Here is a 16,754-nt window from a genome sequence, read left to right as displayed (position 1 = left end):
TACTAAATGAAATATTTTCTATACACGCAACAAGTTCTTCCATCCTCGTCATGATTTAAGAGGTAAAGCAATAATGGCACAAAAATCATACAAATCAACTCCATCGCACCCGTTGATCACCTCTCAATCACCCCAATCAACAATCCAACGGTGGATACACTTACAAAAAGGGTACACTCGAGAACACACCAAAGACATCCCCCACCCCACGCCTAATTATGTAAAACCGCCATAGAGACTATTTGAGGGAGAAACGACAGATACGTGGAAGAAAACAGGTACAGAGGGATTGGACTTAAATGCATGGGATAGACATGACGTCCGATCACACCACGTGGACGGTGGATATCAACCACTCTCTCTCCTCCACCGCACTATAAATGGAGGGTCATGGCTTCTCTTGAGTAGTCGTGCAAAACAGAGCTTGTGGTTATCTGCTTCTTTATCATCAATTCAATCAAACTTTCCGCTGTGAAATTTTCCATCTCCAATACCAAAAATGTCGTCGTGCTGCGGTGGTAAATGTGGTTGCGGGTCCAGCTGCAGCTGCGGCAGTGGCTGCAACGGGTAATCTTTCTAACTTTCTGTTTGTTTCCCGAGAATCTGGAAAAAGAAAATCCTAGAAAATTTCTGCTCTGTTTTGGGTTTTGACTATGTGGGTTTTTGTTCAGGTGTGGGATGGCTCCTGATCTGAGCTACATGGAGGGATCCACCACTGAGACCCTCGTCATGGGAGTTGCTCCCCAGAAGTCGTACGTATTATCATCTCCCAGAAATGAAATCCCAAATTATATTTGAAATTTGTAATTTGCAGATGTTGTGGTTATAATGTTGTGAGAGACGGAGAAACAGAAATAGATGGACACCAAACCGACAATAAAAGTTATAAAACGACAATAAAGGGGCTCCAATCCAAAATTAGGGAATTCGTGTATTTGAAATTTAATCTAACTGTTAAAGTTATTATAATTTTTAGAGTAAACTTCTGTTTCGGAGCGCTGCAACATTTATTTTGTAATTTTGATGTGCAGTCACTTGGAGGCATCTGAGATGGGAGTTGCTGCCGAGAACGGATGCAAGTGCGGAGACAACTGCACCTGCAACCCCTGCAACTGCAAGTGAGGGACAGATGTCACCTTCTGATGAAGCAAGAGAGTCGCGGGGTGGGCTTATGTGTTTATCATTAATATGTATGTGTGTGTTGTAATTATGATCCAAATTTACCAAGGCCGTGTTTTTAGAATAAAGCAGCCATGGCTTCTTCTGAGCTGCAGGTCCTATTGGGCTCTGGGATCTCATGAGGGCGATCCTAGGTTATGGCTGCTGCTTGTTTGTTTGCTTTGTACATGAAGTAGTAGTATTTATATTTATATGTTGTGTTAACTTGGTGGATCATATTATGTGTTTCTGATGAAATTAATGAAAAACTTGCTCCATCTTTTACTTTAATTTTTGGGTTGATTGACAAGGAAAAGGAGTGGAACAAGTCCAACAACTAAATTTTTGGGTTGATGTTCTGGATAAATTTAGAGTATAAGATATTTTGATGTATTAACCGTTAAGAATTTGTCAAACATCTAACGGTTATCGGAGAATTTGGTAGTTCGAATTAGAGTAGAAAGTCATATATATGGAGAAAACACACGATGAATAGATTATATCAGTTACTAAACCAAACATTTAAAAAATAATTTCTGTAGCTATGTATTTGGGATAATAATTTAGTCATTAATAAGACTCCAAAAAATAATCATCAATGTATTTGGAGAACCATCAACCCTTTCCTTTATTTCGTTCCACAGTAAGAAGAAAAAAAATAAAAAATAAAAAGAAATAATTAGTGATAAGATTATTTACCGGTCCGAAATAGAGGCTTGAAATTTTGTTATGTTTGTGATCATTGTTAAGCAAATTTAGCGGTTCGAAATATCGAGACCTTTTACATTTTTTCAAAATTCACCCAACCAATGTTTATTATCTGGTTGGGGTTCAACCACAATTTTTTGTTGAAAACTCACCCTCGCTCTGATATTTATTGTATGGTTGTGGTTCACGTTACGCTTTGGACGGGGGATATTTTTATGCTTGGAGCAGCTTTTGGGCACTTCACATGTTGGTCAAAAGAGTTTCACTGTGACATCTTATATTAGTGTAACATCTTGGATGTCATATTAGTGTAATATTTCGGTGTGTGAGGTAAGTCTTTCAATTGTTGGAACGAAAATATGACGAAGCATAAGTGACTTGCAGCATCAATGACTCGGCAATAAGGCTTTGTAAATTTCATTCGGTTCAAGATTGTAACAACAAATAGACGGAATTCATTTGAAATCATGAATAATCTTCGTTACTAGTTTACAAATCAACACAAACAAGGTCTTTTCAGTCTTTTACAATGACACGTACAATCCAAGTCCACAAGGCTTTACTTGGATGAGAAATTTCCATAGGTCTGCATTCTCACACGGGGGTTTGACCAACTTGAGGTTGGATAGATTAAAAACTAAAATACAAGAGGTTTTAGAGTTGACATGGTCAGACATCCTATCCAAATTCACACTTGCTTGACGTGTGAAATATCTGAGCAGCTGGGTGTTGCCTTTATTTCCTTATCAAGTACCCCTATCGCTGCTTTGTTAAACAGGTTGACAATCTGTTAAAAGAAATTAATTAGAGCAGATTAGTAATCATTCATCATTCAACGGGGAAGGTTGTAGTGAAACTGTCTTCTGGGATCACCTGCTTAGTTGAGAGGCCTATTTTCTCCAAATCGTTCAGCTGAAACATGCAACGTTCAACATCACAGTTACTCAAAAATTTAGTTCCGATTTCGCTGTACCATTCCAATTTTATTGGATAGTCCATGAAAAAACAAATGTAATTCAAGTTTCATCTGTTCCTAAACCTTGATAAACTTGCTTACCGATTTTAAGGGGCTCGTTTCTCTGAGCTCGAGTATGTATTCAGCCATTTTGACTCCTATTCCCTGGTTGATGAACCCGACGAAAAAAGAAAGTATCAGAATGCAACTAATTATTTTAAGAACACACAAAGATGCAGCAGTTGATATGAACCTTTAACTCCAGCAGCTCTTCCCTGCAGTTGAGAAAACCAGTCAAAATATTAGGTTCATTTGGTATGATTTAGTGAAAAATGCAAGAAACGAAAAAACGAAGAAGCTTCTAAGAGATGATTAGATTTTTACCTGTTGGCTGTGTTCAAGAAGTCAATATAATCTTGAAGTAGGAACTTCTGTGCAAGGAGAGAAAAACAGATGAAAATCACATTACAAAGCTAGAACTTAAACTTATAGAGTTGTATGTAATGATTGTACCTTCAAGTTTGATCCGCAAGCAGTGAATTTATCAAGTGGGGTGCCTGTCCTTTGGAACATGTTTTTCGGGCAGGTCGCTAAAGAGGGAGTTTTCGGAGTCTTTGGATCAAAGAGTAGGGTGCAATCTCCATTTGTGAACATGGGTTCACTGAGGGGATTTTGATTTATATTGGTGTTGAACGGGGAGAGAGCTTTTCTCAAGGAACTTTGTGGTGTGTTTTTCTTCGCACTGATGGTTGATGAGTCGTTTGCAGAGTTTTCCTCCTGGTTTGATGGCATACCTATGCATATATACAAGAAAATAGTGCAATTATTCAATTTGTTTAGAGTGTTTGAAGGAGCATAGTAAGTAATAAAACCATTTAGAGCTGAAACATACCAGGTAAACTTGTATTTGATTCAAAAATGGATCCACCTGCTCCAGCCTTGCCCACTTGTTTATTATCCTTAGCGGCGAATTGCAGGCTCTGGAAAGCAATTCCAACTCATAAATACACAATGACATAAACATCAAACGCAAGATAAACTAATTCGGAATGAATTCAGTAGCTTCTCATCCCCAAGTGGAACTGCTAAACTCAAACTTTCAAATAATATGCCATCTTATGAATATCCTAATGTGATGAATAAAGTTTCACACTACATGATAGAGGAAGAATAATAATGTATTGAATACACTATAACGTGGTTCTAATTTTATCATTTTCCATCCATGTACTCCCTAAAATTTAGTAATTACCTCCAAATTGGAATCAACTAGACTTTCGTTGTCGAATATGTTCCTGATAGGCCTTTTGATTGTCCTGCAAAAAAATTTACAATCAAACAAAAGTGACTAATGCATAGCATGAAGGATATACAATTCAACAAGTTACTTGTCTTTGTACCTTTCTTTCACGGAGCAGGTGCTTCTGTTTGTATTAACCTTGGATTTCATAGAACTGAGGTTGATGTTGGGTTTCTTGACATTAGCAATAGAAGAACTTGGAGTTTTCCCCAACAAGGGAGAATTGAATGCTTCAATTCTTTGCGCACTCCTTGTCTTTCCTCTTGATTCAAGCCAAGTACGGAGTTTGGCTTCCATGTCAACTTTAACCTTCGGGGTTTCTTGCTTGTGAGCTGAAGGAACAAAGTTGGTAATGTGGCGTGACCGAGCTGCCAAGCTGACAGTATGAACAGACTCCTGGTACTCACCTGGATTCTATTATCAAAGAAAATTGTTTCCAATATAAGTTTCAAAGAAAAAAAAGATAATAATAAGTACAGGCCAGACGAAAGCACTTCTATTCAAACGCTAATTCAAACTTCTTACCAAGCAAGTAATCATCAAAGCCTGACTCATCCCACCTAGTGAGTCTTGTAAAATACGAGTCAATTTACTCTCTCTATAGGGCACTCGGGACAAGTTGTTGTTCAGTGCATAAATGACATTTGATAATGCAAACAAGGACTGGTTAATCTTTGCACTCTCTTGGAGACGGATCCCTTCGTTGCAAGTTCTTCTATTATCTTCATTGCCTGCTTGAAATACACATGTAGATTAAATAAAGAAAAGACAAAGACCATAAACAAATCTAATTTCCAATTGATTTTTACTTTAGTTATAGGGAAAAGTTTAGGGGTGGGAAAAGACCTGCTAAATCTATGAGATTCAACTTCCCAGTAACAGCATCCCCAGAACCATCATCAAGAGGAGTTAAAACGGCAATCACAAGGACACCATGGCTCCTACTAGAGACATCATTGAGACCCGTATGGGCGGTTTTCCGTCTCTGAATCCCACAAGAAAAGGCCTCATAAAACTCAAACATGGACTTTACAGGGACCCGAGACAGCCCCTTAAGATGAACCTGCCCATCTTTGTCATCCAGAACCGTAATTTCCTTGGCCTTGATCTCTAACAGGTCATAACACCGGTCCATATAGACCTCGTAGTATGAAAGCTCAACTGAGCTTCCTGTGCTCTGGCACATAGACAGGATTTTGGACATGGACAGCTCCATTAGACCCGGCATCTCATCCGTGCCCTGGAACATAAAATCCCATGCTGGATTAACATTACAGAAGAAAATGCTTCAGAACAAACACTAAAAGCTGCTTTTAATTACTTTAACCTATGATAATTCACAATTTTCATTTCTTTCCGGGGATAATTACAGATGATTATCCAGATTAATGATTTATTAATCATAAATTGCCTTCACTAATGTTTCATAAAATGCCTTCACCAATGTGTAGCCACATTGGGTAGAGCGGATGTGCTCCCCCTCCCGGCAGTTTAGATTAGTTTAAAAATTAAAATGGAACATCGATTATATAAAAAGAAACGAAAAAAAGTTCATATCTTTCGAGAATTTAAATTCAAAACTGAATTTTTGCCAAAAGAAGTAAAAAAATTTCAAACCTGTATAGTGTAAGTCTTTCCACTTCCAGTAGCTCCGTAGGCGAACACCGTCGCATTGCAGCCATGAAAGAGTCCCGGAATCAAGGGGCAAACTTCTCTACTGAAGATCCGGCCAACATTGTTATCCTCTTGGGCAAAGAAGGAGTCTAACCGATAGCACTCGTTTCGGCTACACCCCGAAAAACAAAATCAGAAAATTCATCTCCGAATTATCTGACTGAAAAGCAAGAAAATTACTCACCTTGTCACTTTATCTTTGAGACGAACAACCACTTCCTCGGTGGCAGACTCGGATTCTTGTTCGATATGGGAAGCGCACGGCGTCGGATCTCTGTTACCGGCAGCGATCTCTTGGGGAAGAAAAGGGCGCACCCGAGCGATCACCCTGACCTTCGAAATTGAACTGGGGTTCGTGGATTTTGCTGGAGTTGCAGAAGAACTGTCAAGAGCTCGACCTACCTCCATTGGAACAAGGGAAAGAGCTTAGCTTGGATTTCAAGTGAGAGAGAGAATTGGGAAATTGCAGAGCGGTCTGTAACTGAAAGATGGAGATAAAGATTAAGAGGAGGTCCGAAACTATTTGTCGAACGTTGGGGCTTTTTCAGTTTGAATTTTGGATTGGGTGCGGACTTTGCCGTTGGGCCTCGTGTGTGGTGGGGCCTATTTCTTACTCTTTCGGAATGTTTGCCGTTTAGGACAGCTTAATAGGATAAGCGATTATTATGTCCATTTTGTATAGAAAGTGTTATTAGCACTGCAATTATTATGTCAATTTTGTATGAAAAGTGTTATTGGCATTTAAAAATTTTTATTCTACACTCCTTACAAGTGTATTTTTCTTTCTAAATACAAGAACTACTTCTTTTTTTTTGTTTTTTTTGGGTGGAGGTGGGTTTAGCCTCACAAAAGGCTAGCAGATAATATGGTTCAAATTCGCTTTAGCCAGAATTGAACATAAGACATTTTACTTACAAATGAAAGAGAATACCACTAGATCGTAGTATTATGTGGCAGTAAGAACTACTTTCTAAACAATGATAAATTCTTCCCCGTTGTGTGTTGAGATCAAATGAGGCCCATAGTAAGTATGGTCGTATTGTCTTTGCATTAGAAGAAAGACCTTTATGATATAAGTATACACTATCTTGACATTTGGTGTCAAAATAATAAAAACGTGTGTAAATTTTTATTTATAGCATCGTATCATTAACACATGTTGTTGATAGTATAACTAGGATTTGGATCTCATTCAGATTCAAATTGTAAGGATTCTAGAGATTCTCACATTTTAACTGTTTATCGTACATCATGCGGTCAGAAATTATTTTGAATTTATTTATTTAAAACTAAACACAAATAGTACCTAACAAACAATAACTGCATAATATACAATAAATAATTATAACGTGAGGAACTTTAGAATCACCACAAAAATGATCCGGAGAGGATCTTCATCCGTATAACCATGCCTTCAAGTTGCTCTCATGAATTTTCGAAGTAAAAAAAGCTGCTCTCATGAATTAGGTTTGTCTATGGGCCCCCACCGTGGAGCCACAACTTGTGAGACAAAGCCGCATACGACCGGCGGAGGGAAACTCTCTCCCAACCAGGCCCAAATGGCCCCCTGGTCAGAGTTTCAATTACCGAAACGTTTGAGGACCTGTCAGCAAGGCGGCGCAAGTATGTGAAGGGTTTAGGACAGAGACCGTAATAGTATATGCGTTAAACCCTAAACCCCAAAATTTTGGGAAATCGAACGAAGACGAAGATGGAGAAGGGCATGCTGTCTGCAGACTTGGAGGGTCTTCCCGAAGAAGACAAGCACAGAATGGCCACCTTGATCGATCAGCTCCAGATTCGAGACAGGTTTTTCTGAAATTTTTTTTTGGAATACAGTGTTTTTGTTTAATTTTTTTTTTTCCTGAAAATATTGAATTTGTTCTCAGTAATTTGTGATTAGTGAGGCATGTTCTTGATACGGTGCATGATAGATTGAAGTCTTAGAAAAATACCCACAAATTAAATGTTTAATTGTTAGCAGGAAATTTGAAACTATGATGTGATTCCAATGTAATCAAGTATATGTTTTGAAAACCGAATCGAACCGGATATATGTCTTGGGTTTGGCTCACGGTTTTGATGATGAACTGGCCCAAACCGAACTGTGCCCATCCCTACTGATTTCGGTTGTGTTTGTCCAAAAATGCAGTCTGAGGATGTATAATTCATTGGTGGAGAGGTGCTTTACTGACTGCGTAGACACCTTTTATCGCAAAGCGCTGACGAAGCAAGAGGATACGTGCGTTCGTAGGTGCGCTGAGAAGTTCCTCAAGCACTCGATGCGCGTTGGCATGAGGTTTGCAGAGCTTAATCAAGGAGCTGGTACTCAAGATTGAGCTAAGCTCTATATATGAATCACTTTTTGGTATGTAAGTCTTGAAAATCTTTCGAATTGGTTTATGGAAGTTGCAATTTGTTTAGCCTTGATTCTAGAATTGTGTTTCTTACACTGATTAGATTTGTACATTTTCAAAAGAAAAAATATTCATTGTGAGGTTTTACAGTTAGCTGGAACTGGATATGAATTGGTTATGATTTATGATTTTGCCCTTTTATTCACGTATCATACCTGGTGTGGTAAATTCGTTGTGTACATGTTAGACTGTGAAAGTTAAGGAGGAACGGCTCTTTGCCTCTGCAGCATTGCAAGTGTAGAAGTTGAGATTGTGTAGTTTTGTTCATTGATGAAGTCCCGACTGCGAAAAAAAGAATATAGGATTTGGGATTGATAGACTTTGATGCAACCTTTCATTACAGATCCTTCCATTCTTCCCCTTAATTTAGAACTTGACCTCGGTTGGCAGTGATCTTGATAGTGAGGCAACCAACTGATTTAGATTTGGATGAGAAGAAAATTGGTTTGTAAAATCGTCGACTTCTGAGCTTTCTCCCCTTTCTGCCAAGGATGATAAAGATTACGATGTGACTCTGAAAGTATCTTTAGGACTAGGAAAGGGAAACTTGAAGGGAGATTACCTACAGTGAATGAAGGAGTTGCCAGTTGGTCTCCCGGGCGTGGAGATCCCTGCTTGAACTTGATGAGCAATTAGGCAGAAATGTGAGCAAGCAGATGTAGGGGATTGAATTGAACATGCTGTGATGCAGGCAATTTTGTGCTTCGATGATTGTCTTGGAATGCAATTTTCTAGTGCTTGTTATTTGGGATTCGATAATGTGAATTTTTACGTTGAGTTGTGTTATTGAAGGAAGGATGGAGGTTGTTCTTGGTAAAGATTCCATGATGCTTTGTGGGGAAGTAGTTGGATATAAAGATGTCAAATGCTTATGGTTTGAAGTTCTCTTGCTCACAAGTGATTTTTGGTATTTTAAAAACTCATTAAAAACCCAAGTGAATACTTTGTTTAATAAATAAAAAAAAAAAAAAAAAAAACAAACTTAGAAAAGCACTTCTATTTAAAAAGCACTTTCGCATTTAAAGCCCTCTCAAATTTTTGTTAAAACACTTCTAGTCTTGAAGGCCTCTTTGATGTCTAGGGTTATTAGCTTGTATAAGATAAATCATCAGATTGAGTGAATGCAGAATGAAGAATTAGATGTCCACTTGCATTTTTATGTCAAAATAAAGGTATAATATGGATTAAGCTATGACAAAAACTTATTCTGACCAATTCTTCCATTTTCTGTAGGAATTAAAGGGATCAATTTCATAGTTAATCCATTTTCTGTCTTCACTTTGACCAAAAACTCAAATAGACATTCATTTTTCCATTCATAATCGCTTTGAAAACAATTTCACTTGAAACGAAAACGATTTTTGTACATCATTTTCTCCTTGTAAACATCTCTGTTTATTAATTATTATGTCATTTGATTCTTCTTATTTTATTTAATTCAAACATCATAAATAAACAATGGTGTTTTCAGTTCCATACTTTTTGTTTTGAATACAAGTGATATTTTATACTAATCTTAATAAGAGAAGGGGAAACGGAAAAAGTTTGAATCCAGAAAGTAACAGATTTGAGAAAAATGTTGTAATCACTTAGATGATCCAACAAAACATATATACACCTTTCCAAACGTGTTTGATTGCTTCAAGTTTCATCAATTTTTACGAATTTGAATTGGAGCAATCTGACATGGTCAGAAAATTACAGTAGGAATTAAGGTGCAATTAGAACATAAAGTAGAGAGAGAAAAAAAAGCTACTGGCACAAAATAATTGGTCACGTTGAGGGTTTTCCCGCCAACCAACGGTCCAGATTCACGAGAATAATACAACCCAACAAAAAGAGAGAAAAAAACAGCATCAGGCACCGTTCATTCACCCATTGATCTGGCGTTCCAGCCAACATTTAGTACGCTAACCCGCCATTTAATAATTAAAACGTTCTTTTCCAAAGAAAACCCACTTAAACGACGACCCATTTATTCCCCAATCCAACGGTCCATAACTCCCCGCGCAATCAAACCCCTCATCCAACCGCTCCAAACGTGTTCGACATTTAACAAAGGGGCTCAGAGTGCCGTTTGAGGTTCAAACTTTTGGCTAACGTTCCCAGCACGCCGTCATCCGCCGTTAACTGACAGGGTTTCCTAAACCTCGCAAAAACTCATACCTCTTTCGGTAACGGTAATTAACGGAGACGTCGGTGCATACATATTCGTTATAAAATTTTCTAAACATTTTTTTTAAAGTATTTAAATATTATTTCCTCTAGGTTCTAACCTCTGTTCTCTCTCTCATCGTTTCAACGGGCGAGGATTTTTCGAAACTAAAAAGCTCTCCTCTTTCATGTTTCAGAGAAGAAGGGTTCTGAAATTCTATTGGGTTTAATCGATGAGCTCGATTTCGATTCCCGCCACTTCTTCGCAAGCAGAGGTAACTCTTACCTTTTCAGAAAAATCCTTTTTTTTTGTTTTTGAAAACTCTTGTTCTTGTTTTTGTTTTTTTGCTTTTCAATGATTTTCCACTGGGTTCGATCAAGTTTTTACGATTTCTTAGACTTCAAGTTGCTTTGATTCGTGTTGGGGTTTTTGGGTTTTCAATAAAAGCCCTAGAAGAATTGTGTTAATTTGCAGTTTTTTTTTATCTGAACACGAGTTTTTAAGATCTGGGTCTTCCTTGTTTGGGTCTATGGCGGTAGGGTTTTGGAGATTTTGGAGTTAAGTTCGGGGGTGTTAGGTGTTTTCGATTTGGTTTAGGGGTTTCTCTTGGAGGTTATGTTTTGTATTTGTGTGTTTGTGTATCTATTTATTGATTGGGATATTGGATTTTCGAGATTATTTTTAGGAGGAGATGGCTGGGGCAAAATTAGAGGAGTGTTGCCTTGAGAATAAGCAATCCATGGCTACATCGAGCTCGTCTGTATCTGAAGGCAGTGGCAGTGCTATTATCAAGTCCACAGAGGCTTGCAGCCCAGCATCTGCTTCTCCAACTCAACGGTACTTTCCCTCAATCCTTAATAGCTGTGATTTAGTTACAACTATATTGACGTTCTCTATTTGAAAACAATTCAATTACAAATTCGATGTTCATCTTTAGTTCCATGCATCTGCTTTTAGAAATTATATGGTTTTCAATGGATTTTTGTATCCTTACCAGCTGGAAATCGATCTGCTAATTTAATTTTCCTTTTGACCATTATGCATAGCTTATAATTGTCATTGAAAGTTTTGTGGCCAGTGAACTGAAATGTGTTTTTTCACCTTTCAGGAGAACTAGTGGTCCTATTAGGAGAGCCAAAGGCGGTTGGACTCCACAAGAGGTCAGCATTTCATTTTGTACTTATATTCACTTGTTTGTATTGTCAGCTAGAAGCATGTACGTTTTTCGTGTTTGTTACTGGAGGGAGACGTTCATTACTCGGTCATCAAAACATCTATCTTGAAATTCTTGAATCTTTCATTGCTTTTAGACTAACTGGTTGTATTACTTTTGTTATCAGCACCCGTTTTCATACGTTGTGTTGCTGCTATGATCCACAAAAAACAAATGAAACTGGGCAATTAGATCAAAATAAATTGTTGTTTTGACTAAACAGTTACAGTTATGGATTAGCATGCTGATCCTGGTTATTTAGTCACAACTCTTTTCATTGCATGAGTCTAACTTTTAATAAATGTTGGATGACCACAGGACGAGACATTAAGGAATGCCGTTGCTGCTTTCAATGGGAAGAGTTGGAAGAAAATAGGTACATCTGTTGCCTGAGTAGTGTTTCTGATTTACGTTGTTGGTTTCCAAGACAGTTTTAGAATGCATCTTTTGGGTGGATTTTGTGTAGTTACATCTTTCCGTAGCTATGGTGTTTTTAGGTAGCAGTTAGTCTGCTCAGGCAATGTGTTCGCCTAATCTTTTTAGTAATAGAGATCTTGATAAATTAAAATAAATCTAATTTTGGTCGAATGATAAGCATATAGTCAGAGCTCTGAAAGTTCAAAGCAAACCCATGATAGATGTCCCAAGAGTTTGAAACGTGACTGTTCATTTAATTGCCTGATTTTCTATTTACCTATGTTGTGAATTTTCTGTTGTACCTAATATTCAGGAAACCAATCTAATATTTGAAATTGAACAATGTGTATGCAGCTGAATTTTTTCCTGATAGATCCGAAGTGCAGTGTCTGCATAGATGGCAGAAGGTTCTTAATCCAGAACTTGTTAAAGGACCGTGGACTCAAGAGGTTGGAACCTGATACCATACTTGTTTTTCTTAATATATTCTTGCAGTTTTGATTCAAAATTTCAACTTTCTCTAAAATGTTTTGGTTTGTAGGAGGATGATAAAATAATTGAACTGGTAGCAAAGTATGGACCTACAAAATGGTCATTGATAGCAAAGTCTTTACCTGGTCGGATAGGGAAACAATGCCGAGAGAGGTAACCTTCATAAGTTTTGAATTATCATGATGCTTTTTGTCTGATACCATCGACCTATAGTTACTAATAAGTTCTTATGTTATTGTCATATGTGATCCTGGAAATTTTGACCACTATTGTACTTACCTGACTGATCACATGTTCCTAAAAGTGCTATTTTGCTCTGGAATTAACATTTATGCCATTTGTTGCTTAAATAGTTTTGTATGATGCTGTATAAATTTTAATGTTTTTCTTTCCGTTGGCTTGGTCACTGCTTTTATAAACATTGAACCATTTTTTCTCTTCAGGTGGCACAATCATTTGAATCCTGATATAAAGAAGGAGGCTTGGACGTTGGAAGAGGAATTAGCTCTTATGAAGGCCCACCAGATGCATGGGAACAAGTGGGCCGAAATAGCGAAGGTTTTACCTGGAAGGTATGTTTCTTGTTTGATTTGTCGTTTACGAATGAAGTTGAGGTGCTAATTAGAGCAGCAACATATAGATATAACAAATTTCAAGGATCATTGCTAAATTGTGACATCAAAAACTTCTGAATTGTGGTCTTATACCCAACTTTCGGTTAAAACTTTATGAGGGAAACTCCCAATTTCAATGAGTAGTGCTAATGTTGCCGTCTGGAAACCACTGTTACCTTAAAAATTAATCTTATAAATTGGAAACCACTGTTACCAAGTTCTTTATTTTTGTTGTATATAACTTGGAAACCATTGTTTACTATGCCAAATGTTGTATGTAACTTAACGATGTGTTTGCAGGACTGATAATGCAATAAAGAATCATTGGAATAGTTCCTTGAAGAAAAAACTTGACTCATATTTGACTACTGGGACACTTCCACCACCTCCAAAGTGTGGTGCCAAAGAGCCAAGATCCAATGCAACTAAAAAAATACTTGTTTGTTCAACTAAAGGATCAGATTCAACTGCTCAGACATCATCTGGAAATGCAGACATGTCTAAGCTAGATGAAGATGGAAAGGATCAGTTCGAGTCCGCCGCCCCACCTCAGGATATGGGTGCTTCATTAAGTGTTCACCCAAATGAATTTGCAGATTCTGAAGGTGATAACCTGAGATTATCCTTTATGGATCTTAGTTGCTCTAACTCAGACTCAGGGCCAAAGTATGATAATTTTGGAGTAAAAAGAAAGCCTCAGATTGAGAGTTCTGTCAGTAATGGCCGGGCAGAGTCTGAGAATTGTGGATTTAACAACCAAATGGACGAAGACAAGGTTAAGACAACATCTTTTCCGTTTGAAACTCCAAGCTATGGTTCCTTATACTATGAGCCACCACCGCTGGAAAGCTCTGTCCAATTCAATTCAGGTTTTTCAAGCATGCATCGCTTGCAGAATGATTACACCTCTAGTCCAAATTTATCACCTATAAGTTTCTTCACTCCTCCTTGTGTGAAGGGCAGTGGTTTATGTAATCAAAGTCCTGAATCAATTTTGAAAATAGCTGCCAAGACCTTCCCCAATACTCCTTCCATTTTGCGAAAGAGAAAGACCATTGGCCAAGGACAATCGCCTCGTAATAAAGTTGCAATAGTGGATTGTGAATCAGTCAGGGAAATGCTTAATGTTTCTAGTGAACACAAAAACAGTGCAGAAGTTTCTGGATCTCAAGATGGAAGTTTATGTGAGAGTCCAACTAGTAATGGTATCAGTACCATTGGGCCTAATGGTAAGGCGTTTAATGCATCTCCACCATACCGGTTAAGAGCCAGGAGGACTGCCGTTTTCAAGTCTGTGGAGAAACAGCTTGAGTTTACATGTGATGAAGAGTATGATGCTAATTCTATGTCCGTGGAGTTATCTGCAAATGGCAGCTAACAAAGATGGTTGTGACCTAGGGCATGCATTGTAAGGTACAATTTTCTTATCATTGTTCTTGAACTTATTTGTCTCTGATCTAGTTTCTTAAAATGCTATCATCAAATAAAATTTTATGACCTTTGGTGTCGTCCTTTTTATAATTAGTATGTATTGTTCGCACTTGGTAAACTGTTCTTCTATTTTAGACGTCTCTGAATGCAAGATCGCTATATGACATAGAATTGCTTAGCCAAGGAGTGAATTATGATTGTAGATTATCTGGTCGTTCGATTTTATCCTACCATTATATTTTGAATTACATACCTTGTGAGATAAAGGACAAGCTTGCAGAAGTAATTGATAGATTTTTGGTTTTCAGAGAAAGGAATCAAAGTTGTCATTCTTTCATTCTGGATTTTTAAGTTAGATCTATTTCCTCGTTCATTTCGCTGTGTAGCCTTTGTTGCAAAAGTTAGAAAAGAGCCAAGCAATCTTTTGCACTTTCTTACAGTAAAGTCAAAATTAAAAAAAAAAGATCTGTAAAGTCCATTAAAACATTGGTGGTATTGAATCAGTTAATCCGACATCCAGAATCCGAAGTGATTGGAAGTGTGTATATTTCTTTCGTTTCCATGAAGCAGTTTTTATTTTCTCACTGTCAGCTGTAAATCTCTTTTCTTCCTTCTTCATTTCTGACTTGGTTTCCTCTGGTTTAATTCAGGGACAAAAGAGAGGGCGATTCTTTTTGACGTTGGCTGACACTGTTGAACTGGTGATATTTCCAAGTCTACAGAGCTTTAGAACAGAGTGATACTTCGATTTACCCGACCATTCTCTGGTCTCACTTCAATGCCTTACAAGTCATTAACATGCAAATACACCACTTGTTATTAGTTACATGAGAGCGGTTTTTCGGCACGCCAACTTGACAAAATACAGTGGCAGGGGCTTCTGTTATGTGTAGAATAAAAATGATAGGCCCCAAATACTTGTGAAAATATATTGGTTGTATCAGGATTTGTACAGAAAACCCCTCATCAAGGAGCCATGATGCTTCATCCTTGAAGTTGAAGGATTTCTCAATGAAAGCTTAGCTCCTGTCATTCTTTATCAATGTTTATAGTTACAACTTTAACTTAATTTCCCATGGAGACACATGTACGCGTAGAAATCTTTTTTATTAAGTGGTCCTGGAAATCTTAGGGTTACTCTTTATTGCTCCAATTATTTTTTATTTAGGGTTCGTTTGATATCCATTCTATTTTTTTGGTTGTTGGATCATCTTCAATTTTTAGGGGGTTAAAACCTAGAATTTTTGACTCAGAAACAGTTGTTCTTCTCCAATGGTTATGGGTTAAAATTTTAGCTCGAAATTATTAAATCAATTGAGACTAAATTTAAAATAACATTTATATAGATTATCATAATTTATATATATTTTTTTTAACATTTTAACTATATTTAGATTCTAATAAAATTTGAAAATTCATTGAATTGACCCCAACGATTTTTTTTTGGTGAATTTTGATTTAAATAATTTTTTTAATTGTTTTAGTAGTTGGATTTAGTTTTGAGTTGTTTGATCTCTTTTTTTACCATTAAATTTAATCATATTCAATCTCAGCATTGGATTTAAAAATTTAAAAATAAAAAAAATTAAGGGTTAATTTCTGTTTATTATCTTTAAGTTTCGTGGTTTTCAACATTTAATCCATGAAGTTTTTTTCGTCCCAGAGTCATACCTAAAGTGTTAATTTTGGGACAGTCTCATACATCTTTTAAGTTTTCTATTAGAACTTCTGTTAAATGATAATGTGATGCTCACGTGGACAATTAATGACCGCCACGTGTCAATATGGACCCACTTCAATATTAAAAAATTTAAAAAAAACACAAAAAAAAAAAAAAAAAAAAAAAATTAAAACGTCCGTACCCATCTTCTTCCCTGCACCCTCTCCCTCCCTTCCCTCTTCTGCAACCCCACCACCACCCTCCCTTCTTTCTTCTGCACCTGACCATCACCCTCCCTTCTCTCTTCTGCACCTGACTCTGGGACGAAAAAGCTTTATGTACTAAACAGAGTAGTAAACAGAGGTTAACCCAAAAATTAAATAGGTTTGAATCCAACGGTCCAATAATTAAAACCAACGGTTCGAAAAGAGTTGTTGGCTCCCTTTTTTTTTTTTTTTTGGGGGGGGGGTCCATTCTCGTCAGGGGAAAGCCCCACGTCCAGTCAGCCCTCGTGTGATGGGCATGTTACCTTACTGTAGCCTCCACTTTTCTGGGCGCAT

General features: G+C 37.3%; 4 protein-coding genes across 5 annotated transcripts; 3 read left to right on the top strand and 1 right to left on the bottom strand.

The window, feature by feature from the left end:
• Positions 1 to 396: 396 nt before the first annotated feature.
• LOC137745594 (metallothionein-like protein type 2) lies at positions 397 to 1,449 on the top strand. The gene is made up of 3 exons (XM_068485569.2): positions 397 to 567; positions 672 to 752; positions 1,032 to 1,449. The coding sequence occupies exons 1-3, from the start codon at positions 500 to 502 to the stop codon at positions 1,120 to 1,122; spliced, it is 240 nt and encodes a 79-aa protein (XP_068341670.1). The 5' UTR covers positions 397 to 499; the 3' UTR covers positions 1,123 to 1,449.
• Positions 1,450 to 2,298: 849 nt separating this feature from the next.
• LOC137745593 (kinesin-like protein KIN-10B) lies at positions 2,299 to 6,318 on the bottom strand. The gene is made up of 13 exons (XM_068485568.2): positions 5,980 to 6,318; positions 5,739 to 5,907; positions 4,968 to 5,361; positions 4,647 to 4,852; positions 4,222 to 4,535; positions 4,074 to 4,137; positions 3,714 to 3,801; positions 3,335 to 3,615; positions 3,206 to 3,252; positions 3,075 to 3,096; positions 2,924 to 2,986; positions 2,740 to 2,778; positions 2,299 to 2,653 (listed from the first exon to the last, which is right to left on the bottom strand). Exons 1-13 carry the CDS (start codon positions 6,201 to 6,203, stop codon positions 2,555 to 2,557), a joined length of 2,010 nt encoding a protein of 669 aa, XP_068341669.2. The 5' UTR covers positions 6,204 to 6,318; the 3' UTR covers positions 2,299 to 2,554.
• Positions 6,319 to 7,340: 1,022 nt separating this feature from the next.
• LOC137746268 (mitochondrial import inner membrane translocase subunit Tim9) lies at positions 7,341 to 8,364 on the top strand. The gene is made up of 2 exons (XM_068486343.2): positions 7,341 to 7,604; positions 7,948 to 8,364. Exons 1-2 carry the CDS (start codon positions 7,507 to 7,509, stop codon positions 8,132 to 8,134), a joined length of 285 nt encoding a protein of 94 aa, XP_068342444.1. The 5' UTR covers positions 7,341 to 7,506; the 3' UTR covers positions 8,135 to 8,364.
• Positions 8,365 to 10,384: 2,020 nt separating this feature from the next.
• Positions 10,385 to 15,687, top strand: LOC137745742 (transcription factor MYB3R-3). Of its 2 annotated transcripts, none has more exons than XM_068485745.2 (9): positions 10,385 to 10,641; positions 11,053 to 11,204; positions 11,476 to 11,527; positions 11,899 to 11,956; positions 12,352 to 12,446; positions 12,539 to 12,642; positions 12,933 to 13,061; positions 13,404 to 14,516; positions 15,185 to 15,687. In XM_068485745.2, exons 1-8 carry the CDS (start codon positions 10,600 to 10,602, stop codon positions 14,479 to 14,481), a joined length of 1,710 nt encoding a protein of 569 aa, XP_068341846.1. In that variant the 5' UTR covers positions 10,385 to 10,599; the 3' UTR covers positions 14,482 to 14,516; positions 15,185 to 15,687. The 2 variants fall into 2 exon arrangements, with proteins under 2 accessions (XP_068341846.1, XP_088538205.1); XM_088682079.1 differs by having other exon boundaries at positions 10,493 to 10,641; positions 11,042 to 11,204.
• The last annotated feature ends 1,067 nt before the right edge of the window (positions 15,688 to 16,754 follow it).

The sequence above is a fragment of the Pyrus communis genome, chromosome 12, assembly GCF_041283825.1.
Source record: "Pyrus communis isolate YQ-2024b chromosome 12, ASM4128382v1, whole genome shotgun sequence".
Classification (NCBI taxonomy): Eukaryota; Viridiplantae; Streptophyta; class Magnoliopsida; order Rosales; family Rosaceae; genus Pyrus; species Pyrus communis.
This window is presented reverse-complemented; position numbering and strand designations above follow the sequence as displayed.

What these genes read in the sequence shown, in the direction of transcription:
- LOC137746268 (XM_068486343.2), top strand. Translation starts at nt 7,507, where the DNA reads ATGGAGAAGGGCATGCTGTCTGCAGACTTGGAGGGTCTTCCCGAAGAA. An exon ending in CAGCTCCAGATTCGAGACAG is followed by an intron (nt 7,605 to 7,947) that starts GTTTTTCTGAAA and finishes CCAAAAATGCAG; the next exon opens with TCTGAGGATGTATAATTCAT.
- LOC137745594 (XM_068485569.2), top strand. Translation starts at nt 500, where the DNA reads ATGTCGTCGTGCTGCGGTGGTAAATGTGGTTGCGGGTCCAGCTGCAGC. An exon ending in TGCGGCAGTGGCTGCAACGG is followed by an intron (nt 568 to 671) that starts GTAATCTTTCTA and finishes GTTTTTGTTCAG; the next exon opens with GTGTGGGATGGCTCCTGATC. An exon ending in GGAGTTGCTCCCCAGAAGTC is followed by an intron (nt 753 to 1,031) that starts GTACGTATTATC and finishes TTTGATGTGCAG; the next exon opens with TCACTTGGAGGCATCTGAGA.
- LOC137745742 (XM_068485745.2), top strand. Translation starts at nt 10,600, where the DNA reads ATGAGCTCGATTTCGATTCCCGCCACTTCTTCGCAAGCAGAG. An exon ending in CCACTTCTTCGCAAGCAGAG is followed by an intron (nt 10,642 to 11,052) that starts GTAACTCTTACC and finishes GATTATTTTTAG; the next exon opens with GAGGAGATGGCTGGGGCAAA. An exon ending in GAAGAGTTGGAAGAAAATAG is followed by an intron (nt 11,957 to 12,351) that starts GTACATCTGTTG and finishes ATGTGTATGCAG; the next exon opens with CTGAATTTTTTCCTGATAGA.
- LOC137745593 (XM_068485568.2), bottom strand. Translation starts at nt 6,203, where the DNA reads ATGGAGGTAGGTCGAGCTCTTGACAGTTCTTCTGCAACTCCAGCAAAA. An exon ending in CTCAAAGATAAAGTGACAAG is followed by an intron (nt 5,908 to 5,979) that starts GTGAGTAATTTT and finishes TTCGGGGTGTAG; the next exon opens with CCGAAACGAGTGCTATCGGT. An exon ending in ATCAAATACAAGTTTACCTG is followed by an intron (nt 3,616 to 3,713) that starts GTATGTTTCAGC and finishes ATATATGCATAG; the next exon opens with GTATGCCATCAAACCAGGAG.